The sequence below is a fragment of the Pristiophorus japonicus genome, chromosome 8 (assembly GCF_044704955.1).
Source record: "Pristiophorus japonicus isolate sPriJap1 chromosome 8, sPriJap1.hap1, whole genome shotgun sequence".
NCBI lineage: Eukaryota > Metazoa > Chordata > Chondrichthyes > Pristiophoridae > Pristiophorus > Pristiophorus japonicus.
Genome location: NC_091984.1, coordinates 169,485,613 through 169,498,637, shown reverse-complemented (window position 1 = coordinate 169,498,637; position 13,025 = coordinate 169,485,613). Strand labels below are relative to the sequence as shown.

The 13,025-nt window shown below is 50.8% G+C and overlaps 1 protein-coding gene across 1 annotated transcript in view; it reads left to right on the top strand.

The window, feature by feature from the left end:
* Positions 1–13,025, top strand: part of cabin1 (calcineurin binding protein 1) — a 539,464-nt gene that overhangs the window by 495,922 nt on the left and 30,517 nt on the right. Inside the window, 2 exon segments of the mRNA XM_070887525.1 lie at positions 2,101–2,389; positions 10,952–11,128. Coding sequence (XP_070743626.1) covers positions 2,101–2,389; positions 10,952–11,128 — 466 coding nt within the window.

Below are 13,025 nucleotides of genomic sequence, written 5' to 3'. Positions count from 1 at the left end.
TGGAAATTGCCCTCCGCCCCGTTTAGTTGAATTATCACCGCCTGGTGGGAGTGGGAGGGAAGAAGCGGAAAATTTGGCACTTTAAATTTGTCACCGCCTCCCGGCGCTTTGGGGTGCTGTTTGAGGTGGTGTAGGGGCGGGAGCGGGACGGTGGCCATCACGGCCATGCTGAGCATATCAGCGCTGACCCGTAGCAACGTCCCTCCCTTCACTTAAAGGGGAGGGACACTGCGAGGCCTCCTTAGGGCCTACTGGGTCACCAGGGAGGGCTTCGGCCGGGCACTGGGCCACCAGGGAGGGCTTCGGCCGGGCCACTAGGCCACCAGGGAGGGCTTCGGCCGGGCCACTGGGCCACCAGAGAGGGCTTTGGCCGGGCCACTGGGCCACCAGGGAGGGCTTTGGCCGGGCCATTGGGCCACCAGGGAGGGCTTTGGCCGGGCCACTGGGCCACCAGGGAGGGCTTTGGCCGGGCCACTGGGCCACCAGAGAGGGCTTTGGCCGGGCCACTGGGCCACCAGGGAGGGCTTTGGCCGGGCCACTGGGCCACCAGGGAGGGCTTTGGCCGGGCCACTGGGCCACCAGGGAGGGCTTCGGCCGGGCCACTGGGCCACCAGGGAGGGCTTCGGCCGGGCCACTGGGCCACCAGGGAGGGCTTCGGCCGGGCCACTGAGCCACCAGAGAGGGCTTCGGCCGGGCCACTGGGCCACCAGGGAGGGCTTCAGCCAGGCCACTGAGCCACCAGAGAGGGCTTCGGCCGGGCCACTGGGCCACCAGGGAGGGCTTCGGCCGGGCCACTGGGCCACCAGGGAGGGCTTCGGCCGGGCCACTGAGCCACCAGAGAGGGCTTCGGCCGGGCCACTGGGCCACCAAGGGAGGGCTTCGGCCGGACGACTGGGCCACCAGAGAGGGCTTCGGCCAGACCAGTGGGCCACCAAGGGAGGGCTTCGGCCAGGCCAGCGGCCGCCATCTTTGATTGAAACAAAATGGCAGCCTCGGCGGTGCACCTTCCCTTTTAAGGGCGGCCACATCGCCCAGCCACTGGCAGATTCCCGCCTTCCAAAGCTGTCGGGGGCACCGACAAGCGCTCGGTGGCGATTCCGGGACAGGGACCAGGCGGTGCGCACGGTGATGATGTCTTTATCACCGTGCACGGATGTCAGCGGAGTGGGTTGGTAATATGTTGCGCCTGCAGAAATTAGGAGGGCAATATCCCGATCGTTGTAGAGGCCGTCCCAACCGGGTGGAAAGGCCTTACCGCCTCGTTACCGCCGGTAACAGCCATTAAAAAAGGGGGCACTTTCGGCCCCTTAGTGTTTTTGAATCATCTTTACTGTACAATGTTAACATTTAGAAGTTAGTATTTCTCGGTGAGGATCACCAACTCCTCTCCCATCTATTTTGCCTCTTCCTCATGTCTACCCCAGGTCAATCCCCATCCTTAGTAGAAAGAGGAGATTTCTCAACTCGAACCATGAGCAGGGTTTTATTGGGCAGAAGGCTGAACTCCACGGGCATTTCCTCACCGCTGAGATTGATATCCCAGCATGCAGAAGATCAGGACCCATTTCGTGGCACGTATATGGGTCCAGCATTGACAAGTTTGAAAGCACCAGGCACTGCATTTGTGCACTGTGATTGGTTGGATTCTGGTTTGTCCACATCATGAGTACAGAGGGCTAGGCATACCAACTGGAGGCCAAGGACGGGGAAGTTAAAGGGTTCAGCCTTGAAATCAGAGGGCCGACTGCAGCTGCTTTGTACTCTTCATAAGCAAGAAGCTACAGGACAATGATAGCAAGAACTTGCATTTATATAGCACCTTTCACAACCTCAGGATGTCCCATGAAACCTAAAGAGAGAGGGAAGGGAACTTTCATCTAAATGAAACAGGAGCACTGAGAGGCCCTGGCGTCCCCTACATTCCCGTTATCAATCTTGGCCTTGCCATCCTATGGAGGTGCCAAGCTGAGAAATGGGCGCTTCCTAGAAGGAAATGGGAGTATTGACAAATCATCCCACAACAGCTGGGTGTGGGGCACATTTTGAATCCTGCAGCAAAAGGTCGAAAGCTAATTTTTGTCCCAACACCCTTTCTTACAGTCAGGAGAGACACCAACCACGCCAAAGTACTCCAAGGACTGTAAGGAAAGCTTCTTCCCTTCCACGCCCAGCACCGTCACCCCAACTGCTCCCAATTCGACTACACCCAGCAACGTGGTGCCTGAAAACGCCAGGCCGGGTGAATCGCAGGCTAAAACCAGGTTGAGCCACTCCGCCCCGGGGGACTTGCGAGGTGCCGAGGTTGCACCAATGTTGACGCCGCGTGACGCCGAGCCCCAAACTGCTGGTCCAACAGAGACACTGTCCAGCATGTCATATCTCACTCAAGGTAAGCTTTCCTGCTGCTTGAAGCAGCAACTCACATTTATATAGCCCCTTTAACATAGATAAACGTCCCAAGGCGCTTCAGAGGTGTAAGAAAAACTGGACACCAAGCCAAAGGAGGAAAGACAAGGAGGCGAAGCCAAAAGCTTGATTCAGGAGGTGGGGCTAAAGAAGAGTCTCCTGGGAGGTGGAAAGGTGACTGGTTTAGGGAGATAATTCCCGAGACTCGGGCAACTAAAGGGAGGGGGGCTGTGCACAAGAAGCTGGAGTCAGAGGGATGGAGAGTTTGGGGTGTTGCTAAGGCCGGAGGAGGTTACGGAGGTAGGGAGGGGCATGGTCATGGAGGAATTTGAACACAAGGTTGAGAATTTTAAATTGCAGGTGTTGGGGCACTGGGAGCTAATATTGGGCAGAGAGGACAGCTGCAATAGGCAAGCAGGACTTTTAGTGGGATAGGATATGGATAAGGTAAATATGGAGTTGCAGCCTGTATGTAACAGCGAAGGGAATGAGATGCTTTCAAAGAATGTGCTTTTATTCCCCAGGAAACTTAATTTTACTGAAGGACAGCATGCAGGAGGGGAGGGGTGGGGGAGGGGAGGAGTTTGCTTTCCATCCTCTTCTCTCCTGAAGGCAGTGACCCTTGCAGGGGTCTGGTTCCCAGAAGTTGCCAGAGTGACCAGGACCTTGCCCAGGCATGAACAGTTCATGGGTGACCCTAACGCTGAGTCAGCAGTCTGTTCAACATCCGCAAACTGGAACGTTTAAGAACAGGAGAAAGCCTTTGGGCTCAGCTCGGCCTTTGGTTGGTCTCTACCCCACTGTCCCCAGCACTGTCCTCCCACTGTAGCCCTCAATCCCCTCATGCCGGCCTTGTTTCTTGTGGTTTGTTCCATATATATTATCCTTCATGTAAAATCATTCCGCCTAAATCCACTCCCTGGTTCTTCATTTTTAAACTACCTCTTTGATTCTTGAACATGAAAGTATGTTCAACTTTTAACAATACCCCATTATAACTTTGAAAACCTCAGTTCAGTTACCTCAAAGCCGCCTCTTTTTCAGAGACCAAACCCAACCACCATAATTATTCTGCATAACTTAAATTGCTGGGACCTGGCCTGAGTTATGATGGCCAAAGCCCGATCCATTCTTTCTGTAACCTGAACAGATGAGGGGGTTGACTTATGAGGAAAGATTGAGGAGGTTGGGCCTATACTCATTGGAATTTAGAAGAATGAGAGGTGATCTTATGGAAATGTATAAGATTATGAGGGGGCTTGACAAGGTGGATGCAGAGAGGATGTTTCCACTGATAGGGGAGACTAGAACTAGAGGGCATGATCTTAGAATAAGTGTCCGCCCATTTAAAACTGAGATGCAGAGAAATTTCTTCTGAGGGTTGTGGATCTGTGGAATTCGCTGCCTCAGAGAGCTGTGGAAACTGGGACATTGAATAAATTTAAGACAGAGATAGACAGTTTCTTAAACGATAAGGGGTTATGGGGAGTGGGTGGGGAAGTGGACCTGAGTCCATGATCAGATCAACCATGATCGTATTAAATGGCGGAGCAGGTTCGAGGGGCCGTATGGCCGACTCCTGCTCCTATTTCTTATGTTCTTAAGCTACGGTCCAGCAAGGTGCTGAGGGCGGGAAACCTGGCTGATCCTCCCCACCCCCACACTGGCCGGCCCCAGCCAGCCCGTGGTTGCTCAGGGCAATGGCAGCTCCCCAAATGCTGCTACGGTTGACCTCCGCTGAGTCAACACAGACCCAAGATTGAATCAAGGTTCGGGAGCCTTCTGGTCTGTGTGGCTCCGTGCCATAGTTGCAGTGTGTTTACTCACTGAACTGGGGGTGTGGGGGGGGCCTGTCTTGTTTAGTGGCGGGGGATGGGGAGGACATTTCCCGATTTCTTTTTCCTGTCCATTCTCCCCTTGTTCATTGCCTTGCACCATTCTGCCTCAGCACTCGCTGATGCTGCTGAGCAGCCTGCGGCCAGCACTGCACAAGATCAGCCCCCCAGGGCTAGCTGCCAAGCCACACTTGTAGGTGCAACATTTGGCCCCGGCTCTGTCTCTCTGGCGTAGTCACGGTCGCGTGTGTGTTTCATGAGGAGTGATAGAGTCTGGGCCTGTGCCCCACTCTTTCATGGCACAGCATGTTGCTACAGCAGGCAGCAATGTGTTGTGCTGTAGTTAAGCAGGGGTCAAGTTCAGTGCTAGCTGGCAGTGAGACGTGGATGAATGCTTTAGTTTAGCTCCGTGTTCCAGTAAGGGCTGGAAACAATTTCTGAAAACGACTTCTTGCTTGGCAACGCACAGGTTTTTTAAAAAATGTTTAAATTAACTTTTCATTCGTTTAAGAAAATCTTTGTTTTGTAAATGGGGTAGGGGCAAGGGGGAAAGAGGCCCAAAGGATTTGAATAGAATAATGAATCGGAGAGGGAAATTAGGCTGGGTTCATTCCAAATTGGATATAGTTTTTATATTTATCTTGGGTCCATTCGAATCAAAGAGTCATCGAGCCATGGAATGTTCCAGAACAGACAAAGTTCATCAGGCCCATTATGTCTCTCGGTGCTTTTCTCCAAATGATCCTGATCCCGCTCCCTTGTTCGCTCCCCATTCCCTTCGCTATTCCTCGTTTTCAAGCAACTATTTAACTTATCTTTAGAAGAGTTTACAGTTCCTGCATCAATGGAATTCTCCATTTCCGACCATTCCTTATGTAAAGATTTTTTTTCTCACCTCTTAATTCTTTTTGTGATTTTCTTACATTTGTGCCATCTCATTAAAGTCTCATTGACCTCATTTCATTGCCGGGCTAGAGATCACCACCTGTATATGAGGTGTGTGCTCCAATAACCGGAATGCAGTAACCAGCAATATCATTTTGTGAAGGAATGTTTTAATTATTGGGGTGTTCACTTCCCTGCAGAGATTCTTTTTAAAAAAACGGCGATGGTAGCAATGAATGAATCGAAGTTCAGTAAAATGGGAAAGTTGGTGAAGTACTGGTGTCCAGTCACTAGGTGGCACTAATGCCCACATTGCCAAAGCATGATGGACCCCTAGTGGGGGTAAAAGGGCATGAGCAGCACCTTCCATGGATCGGAGTCCAGGGGTTTATTAACTGCACAAGTTTAATAATGTACTTTCAGAGCTGAGTCTGCCAATTGAACTTTGTAAAGCTATGCCTTGAGTGGGCGCCTGACAAGCAGCCAAGTTCCCTTAATGAAGCAGTGCTTTTCGAATCTATTGCTCACCTCTCAGTGTAATACAAGATGTCTGCATGGGTAATTGGCGTGTACATGCCCCTAAAGTAGCTTTTTGGCTGCCTCAGTCTTTCAAGAATTAATTTTTTAATCGAATGCACTGACCAACTAAATATACAACCACTCTCACGCATTGACACAATGAGTAACATAGCAAATAAAAGTCAATACGAAAAGTTCTGATCATTCCCCCTGGGTCTGTGTGTCTCTGTGTCAGGCCCTGATCATTCCCCCTGGGGTCTGTGTGTCAGGTCCTGATCATTCCCCCTGGGTCTGTGTGTCTCTGTGTCAGGCCCTGATCATTCCCCCTGGGGTCTGTGTGCCAGGCCCTGATCATTCCCCCTGGGTCTGTGTGTCTCTGTGTCAGGCCCTGATCATTCCGCCTGGGGTCTGTGTGTCAGGTCCTGATCATTCCCCCTGGGTCTATGTGTCAGGCCCTGATCATTCCCCTGGGTCTGTGTGTCAGGCCCTGATCATTCCCCGTGGGGTCTGTGTGTCAGGTCCTGATCATTCCCCCTGGGTCTATGTGTCAGGCCCTGATCATTCCCCCTGGATCTGTGTGTCAGGCCCTGATCATTCCCCCTGGGGTCTGTGTGCCAGGCCCTGATCATTCCCCCTGGGTCTGTGTGTCTCTGTGTCAGGCCCTGATCATTCCCCGTGGGTCTGTGTGTCAGGTCCTGATCATTCCCCCTGGGGTCTGTGTGTCAGGCCCTGATCATTCCCCCTGGGTCTGTGTGTCATGCCCTGATCATCCCCCTGGGTCTGTGTGTCTGGTCCTGATCATTCCCCCTGGGTTTGTGTGTCAGGCCCTGATCATTCCCCCTGGGTCTGTGTGTCTGGTCCTGATCATTCCCCCTGGGTCTGTGTGTCTGGACCTGATCATTCCCCCTGGGTCTGTGTGTCAGGCCCTGATCATTCCCCCTGGGTCTGTGTGTCAGGCCCTGATCATTCCCCCTGGATCTGTGTGTCAGGCCCTGATCATTCCCCCTGGGGTCTGTGTGTCTGGTCCTGATCATTCCCCCTGGGTCTGTGTGTCTGGTCCTGATCATTCCCCCTGGGTCTGTGTGTCAGGCCCTGATCATTCCCCCTGGGGTCTGTGTGTCAGGCCCTGATCATTCCACCTGGGTCTGTGTGTCAGGCCCTGATCATTCCCCCTGGGTCTGTGTGTCAGGCCCTGATCATCCCCCTGGGTCTGTATGTCTGGTCCTGATCATTCCCCCTGGGTCTGTGTGTCAGGCCCTGATCATCCCCCTGGGTCTGTGTGTCAGGCCCTGATCATTCCCCCTGGGTCTGTGTGTCAGGTCCTGATCATTCCCCCTGGATCTGTGTGTCAGGCCCTGATCATTCCCCCTGGGTCTGTATGTCTGGTCCTGATCATTCCCCCTGGGGTCTGTGTGTCAGGCCCTGATCATCCCCCTGGGTCTGTATGTCAGGTCCTGATCATTCCCCCTGGGTCTGTGTGTCAGGCCTTGATCATTCCCCCTGGGTCTGTGTGTCTGGTCCTGATCATTCCCCCTGGATCTGTGTGTCAGGCCCTGATCATTCCCCCTGGGGTCTGTGTGCCAGGCCCTGATCATTCCCCCTGGGTCTGTGTGTCTCTGTGTCAGGCCCTGATCATTCCCCCTGGGTCTGTGTGTCAGGTCCTGATCATTCCCCCTGGGGTCTGTGTGTCAGGCCCTGATCATTCCCCCTGGGTCTGTGTGTCATGCCCTGATCATCCCCCTGGGTCTGTGTGTCTGGTCCTGATCATTCCCCCTGGGTTTGTGTGTCAGGCCCTGATCATTCCCCCTGGGTCTGTGTGTCTGGTCCTGATCATTCCCCCTGGGTCTGTGTGTCTGGACCTGATCATTCCCCCTGGGTCTGTATGTCAGGCCCTGATCATTCCCCCTGGGTCTGTGTGTCAGGCCCTGATCATTCCCCCTGGATCTGTGTGTCAGGCCCTGATCATTCCCCCTGGGGTCTGTGTGTCTGGTCCTGATCATTCCCCCTGGGTCTGTGTGTCTGGTCCTGATCATTCCCCCTGGGTCTGTGTGTCAGGCCCTGATCATTCCCCCTGGGTCTGTGTGTCTGGTCCTGATCATTCCCCCTGGGTCTGTGTGTCAGGCCCTGATCATTCCCCCTGGGGTCTGTGTGTCGAGTCCAGTGCAGTGAAGTGCAGTTGCCATTCTGTGGGTAAATGCAGCAACAAATTACAAAGATGTATGATGAGTTAGTCTGCTTTTTGATGGTATCTGATGAAGGATGTTGGCCAGGGCACTGAATAAATTCCTAATTCCTCTTCAAATAGTGCCATAGGATCACTAACATCCGTCGGAACCAATGGAACAGAAAGGCGGGCCCTATGTTTACCATAGCAATGTAGCAGCTCAGAAAATGCAGTGCTTCCTCAGTACTGCACTGAACTGCCAGCCTCGATCATGTGCTCACGTCCTGAAGTGGGAATTGAACACACGATCTTCCGACTCCGGAAAGTTTGTTCCCAACTAAGCCAAGCTGATAATCCGAACCTCAAAATAGCAGTCTACTGTGATGGCTCCATTTCTCACACCAGCCTTCAATGGCCTCCCGAAGTGAGATGTCCCCATTTGTGAACATTGTGGTACATTGGATCAGTGTTGATTGAAATTGCGCCAAGCCTCTTTCACTCAGCCTTATAACCAACAGACAGAGGGGACGGGACATTGATCCTTCAGTTTGACCCCAGAGGTGATGAAGAAATTCTACATACTGTCTTGTGGCCTTGTGTCTGAGGCACACAGGGTTGTATTGTAGCAGCCCTTGCTCATGTCATGGTGCAGAACTGGATTTGCTTTGTCCTGCATTCTCCCACAATGAAGAATGCCCATGAAGTGCGCGCTGGGTGACAATCACTGAATGGTAAAGCAGAGACACGCTTGATTGATGGTTGGCCAATCGTAGAATGGGCACACACTTGCCAGGAGGCAGTGAGTTGCTTAGTTCACTATGTTCAAGAGACTTGAACTTGGACCATTTACCGAAATTCATTCTCAAGGTGGTCAATACAGACATGCCTCAGGATTAGTGTCAGCCGTAGCTCAGTAGTAGGCCGCTCACCTCTGATTGTGAACTCCCACTCCAGGGACTTGAGCACATAAATCTAGGCTGACACTCCAGTGCAGTGCTGAGGGAGTGCTGCAATGTCGGAGGTGACGTTTTTCGAATGAGACGTTAAGCCGAGCCCCATCTGCCCTCAGGTGGATGTAAAAGATCCCATGGCACTATTTCAAAGAAGAGCAGGGAAGTTATCCCCAGTGTCCTGGCCAATATTTATCCCTCACCCAACATAACTAAAAAAACAGATGATCTGGTCATTATCACATTGCTGTTTGTGGGAGCTTGCTGTGCGCAAATTGGCTGCCATGTTTCCTACATTACAACAGTGACTACACTTCAAAAGTACTTAATTGGCTGCAAAGCCCTTTGGGACGTCCTGAGGTCATGAAAGGCGCTATATAAATGAATATATTTATTTCCTTTCTTTCAGAATGAGCTAATATATTTTGTGCTTTTCTACTTTTGTGCCATCAGTAACCCCTTTGATGTCTTCACAACCACTTTTTAAAAGATGTAATGTTTTCATGTCCGCACACACTTCCTGATAAAACTGATATTTGTCTGCTGTATTTGTTTGAATCTTTTTCCAGAGCAATTAAACTGAACTGAAAAATCTAGCAGATTCAGTCCCTTCAACCCTGGGCCATGTCTGCTGAAAAGATATTGAGCTGTCTGACTCTGGGTTGAAGTACTGCTGAGTACTGTGATGGCGGGAACAATTTGAGGAGATGCATTGTGTGTCACACAAGAAACATAGTGGCACAGTATGAATGTGCGATGCAGCTGGTTATATTGGTGCCACTGCCCTAAATAAGTCTGGTGCCAACCCCAGGTGAGTAGGTGGGAGACGATGGAACTTAATGAACATAAGAAATAGGAGCAGGAGTAGGCCATTTGGCCCCTCGAGCCTGCTCCACCATTCAATACGATCATGGCTGATCTGATCGTGGACTCAGCTTCACTTCCCTGCCCACTCCTCATAACCCTTTACTCCCTTATCATTTAAGAAACTCTCTCTTTCTGTCTTAAATGTATTTAATGTCCCAGCTTCCACAGCTCTCTGAGGCAGCGAATTCCACAGATTTACAACCCTCAGAGAAGAAATTTCTCCTTTAATCTCAGTTTTAAATGGACGGCCCCTTATTCTAAGACTATGTCCCCTAGTTTTAGTTTCTCCGATGAGTGGATATATCCTCTCTGCATCCACCTTGTTGAGCCCCCTCATTATCTTACAAGTTTCAATAAGATCACCTCTCATTCTTCTGAACTCCAATGTGTATAGGCCCAACCTACTCAACCTATCCTCATAAGTCAGCCCTCCTCATCTCCGGAATCAACCTAGTGAACCTTCTCTGAACAGCCTCCAATGCAAGTATATCCTTCCTTAAATACGGAGACCAAAACTGTACGCAGTACTCCAGGTGTGGCCTCACCAATACCCTGTACAGTTGTAGCAGGGCGTCTCTTATTTCATATTCCATCTCCCTTGCAATAAAGGCCAACATTCCATTTGCCTTCCTGATTACTTGCTGTACCTGCATACTCACTTTTTGTATTTTATGTACAAGGACCCCCAGGTCCCTCTGTACTGCAGCACTTTGCAATTTTTCTCCATTTAAATTATAATTTGCTTTTCTATTATTTCTGCCAAAGTGGATAACCTCACATTTTCCCACGTTATACTCCCATCTGCCAAATTTTTGCCCGCTCACTTAGCCTGTCTATATCCCTTTGCAGACTTTGTGTGTACTCACAATTTGCTTTCCCACGTATCTTTGTATCATCAGCAAACTTAGCTACATTACACTCGGTCCCTTCATCTAAGTCATTAATATAGATTGTAAATAGTTGAGGACCCAGCATCGATCCCTACGGCACCTCACTAGTCACTGTTTGCCAACCGGAAAATGACCCATTTATCCCGACTCTCTGTTTTCTGTTAGTTAGCCAATCCTCTATCCATGCTAATATATTACCCCCAACCCCGTGAGCTCTTATCTTGTGCAGAAACCTTTTATGTGGCACCTTATTGAATGACTTCTGCAAATCCAAATACACCACATCCACTGGTTCCCCCTTATCCACCCTGCTCATTACATCCTCAAAGAACTCCAGCAAATTTGTCAAACATGATTTCCCTTTCATAAAACCGTGCTGATTCTGCTTGATTGAATCACGATTTCCAAATGTCCCGCTATCCACCATGCTTTCAGATGACGATTCAGAGGAACCTCTGGAAGGAGTGAGCTATCGGCACCAGGAGACTCACTTGTGCCAGCAGATGAAAATGGCAACCGTCGCTTCATCCCACGATTCCTCTCGCTGGCAAGAAGAGGGCACTTATGCTCAACAAGACGAGGGCTCCCATCCTGCACACTGCTCCAGTCACAGTGAGTACATCCAGCAGCAGGTTATTACCAGACGCGCAGCTTGTACATCCACCATGGGTCTGTGTGCTGGGCACAAAATGCAGGCTGCCAAAGGCAGGCAGCACCAGCAGTAGGCTCTGCGGCAATCATCTCCAATCCCCCACCTCTGCTGAACCTCGCTCCTGCACTGGGAAAAGACAGCTCAAAGATGGTCCATCAAACTGAAAGGGAATGCAGTAAGTTCATCAGGGTAAACATCTTGCATAAAGCTTACATTTGTGATCTATCCAAATGTATTACTCTGCGGGCACACTCCCTGGAGCTGACCCTGTGCTTCTATTTGCCTTGCATTCGATCTCCAGCACAGAGCTGCTGGATTGTATATAACAGTCATTAATTGAGATGTGATTTGTTAAACAGTGAATGAATCTTCACTCAGTCGCTGCTACAGTATTTTCAGGCTCTTTGTAATGTGACATGCAGTATTGTGTGTGTAGTCACTGCAATGATGCTATCTACTAATCCATTTAGTGAGTAACTGATAAACGGATGTGTCAGAGAGCACAGGAGCTTTAGTAATAAAGTGATTCATCTCCAGTGTATCAGCATCACAGGCCCTAATGAGTTCTGTGCATCTTACACAAAAGCAAGGAAACACCTCTTTCCCTCGCCTACCCTCCCCAGCTAGCTTTATCAATAAAAGGATGTGGAGTGGAGTGAGCAGTGATCGGGTACAGTGCAGCACGGTGTTCCAGTTCTCGGTGACCTCGTCTGATTTGATTCTATATTCTGGCCAGACATCGATTGTTTTTCATTCAATCTTCTGCTAGTTGGTCAAAAGCTTACGGTTTTGAGTTTTCTGTGTATGCTAATTTGCCTTTGAGTTTTCAATGCGGCACTTGTGTGCGATCATCATCACTGTAGCACGTTCCACCAGAGCGTCACGTGGTGAATCGTATGCCTTCATCTCTCACGGTCCTCAGCTGTCCTCATGGTGGAGACGACCCTTGTATTCTGGGACTCCAGGTCAGCTGTCGACTTATCGCCTGCGGTCAGCGGGACGTTGGTGCACCCTTGGGAACCCATGTGACAGGCGAATAATGTCAATAGATGGCCGATCCAACCCATTTCCCAACCAACCCTCTAGGTTGACATGCTGCACCCATGGTGATCAGACATGGATGCCCCAGCATGGTTACCTATCCAAGGTAATGGGCCCGTCCAACCCAGCTTTCAAATCAAATTTTCCTTCTCCTAAACAAGTTTGGTTGAGGAGGCTGCTGAGCGAGCACTTTGACTCGGATTGGAATCACAGATGTGCAGCCTTGCCTTCCGCACCTTGAGTCAAGGATGGTGCAGCCTTGTTTTCACACACCGAGCCGCACATGTGCAGCCTCCTCCCGATACCCAGTATTCCTGATGTGTAGTGCCTTTTGAACCCAGTGTTGTGCTACCTCTGCTATGGGCCAACTCAGGCAGTGATTTGGGTTTCCAAGGCCAACACTTTTTTTTATTCATACATGGGATGTGGGCGCGCTTGCAAGGCTGGCATTTATTGCCCATCCCTAATTGTCCTTGAGAAGGTGGTGGTGAGCTGCCTTCTTGAACCGCTGCAGTCCGAGTGGTGAAGATGCTCCCACAGTGCTGTTAGGGAGGTGAGTTCCAGGATTTTGACCCAGTGACGATGAAGGAATGACGATATACTTCCAAGTCAAGATGGTGTGTGACTTGGAGGGGAACTTGGAGGTAATGGTGTTCCCATGCACCTGCTGCACCTGCTGCACTTGTCCTTCTAGGTGGTAGAGGTTGTGGGTTTGGGAGGTGCTGCTGTAGAAGCCTTGGCGAGTTACTGCAGTGCATCTTGTAGGTGGTACACACTGCAGCCACGGTGCGCCGGTGGTGGAGGGAGTGAAGGTGG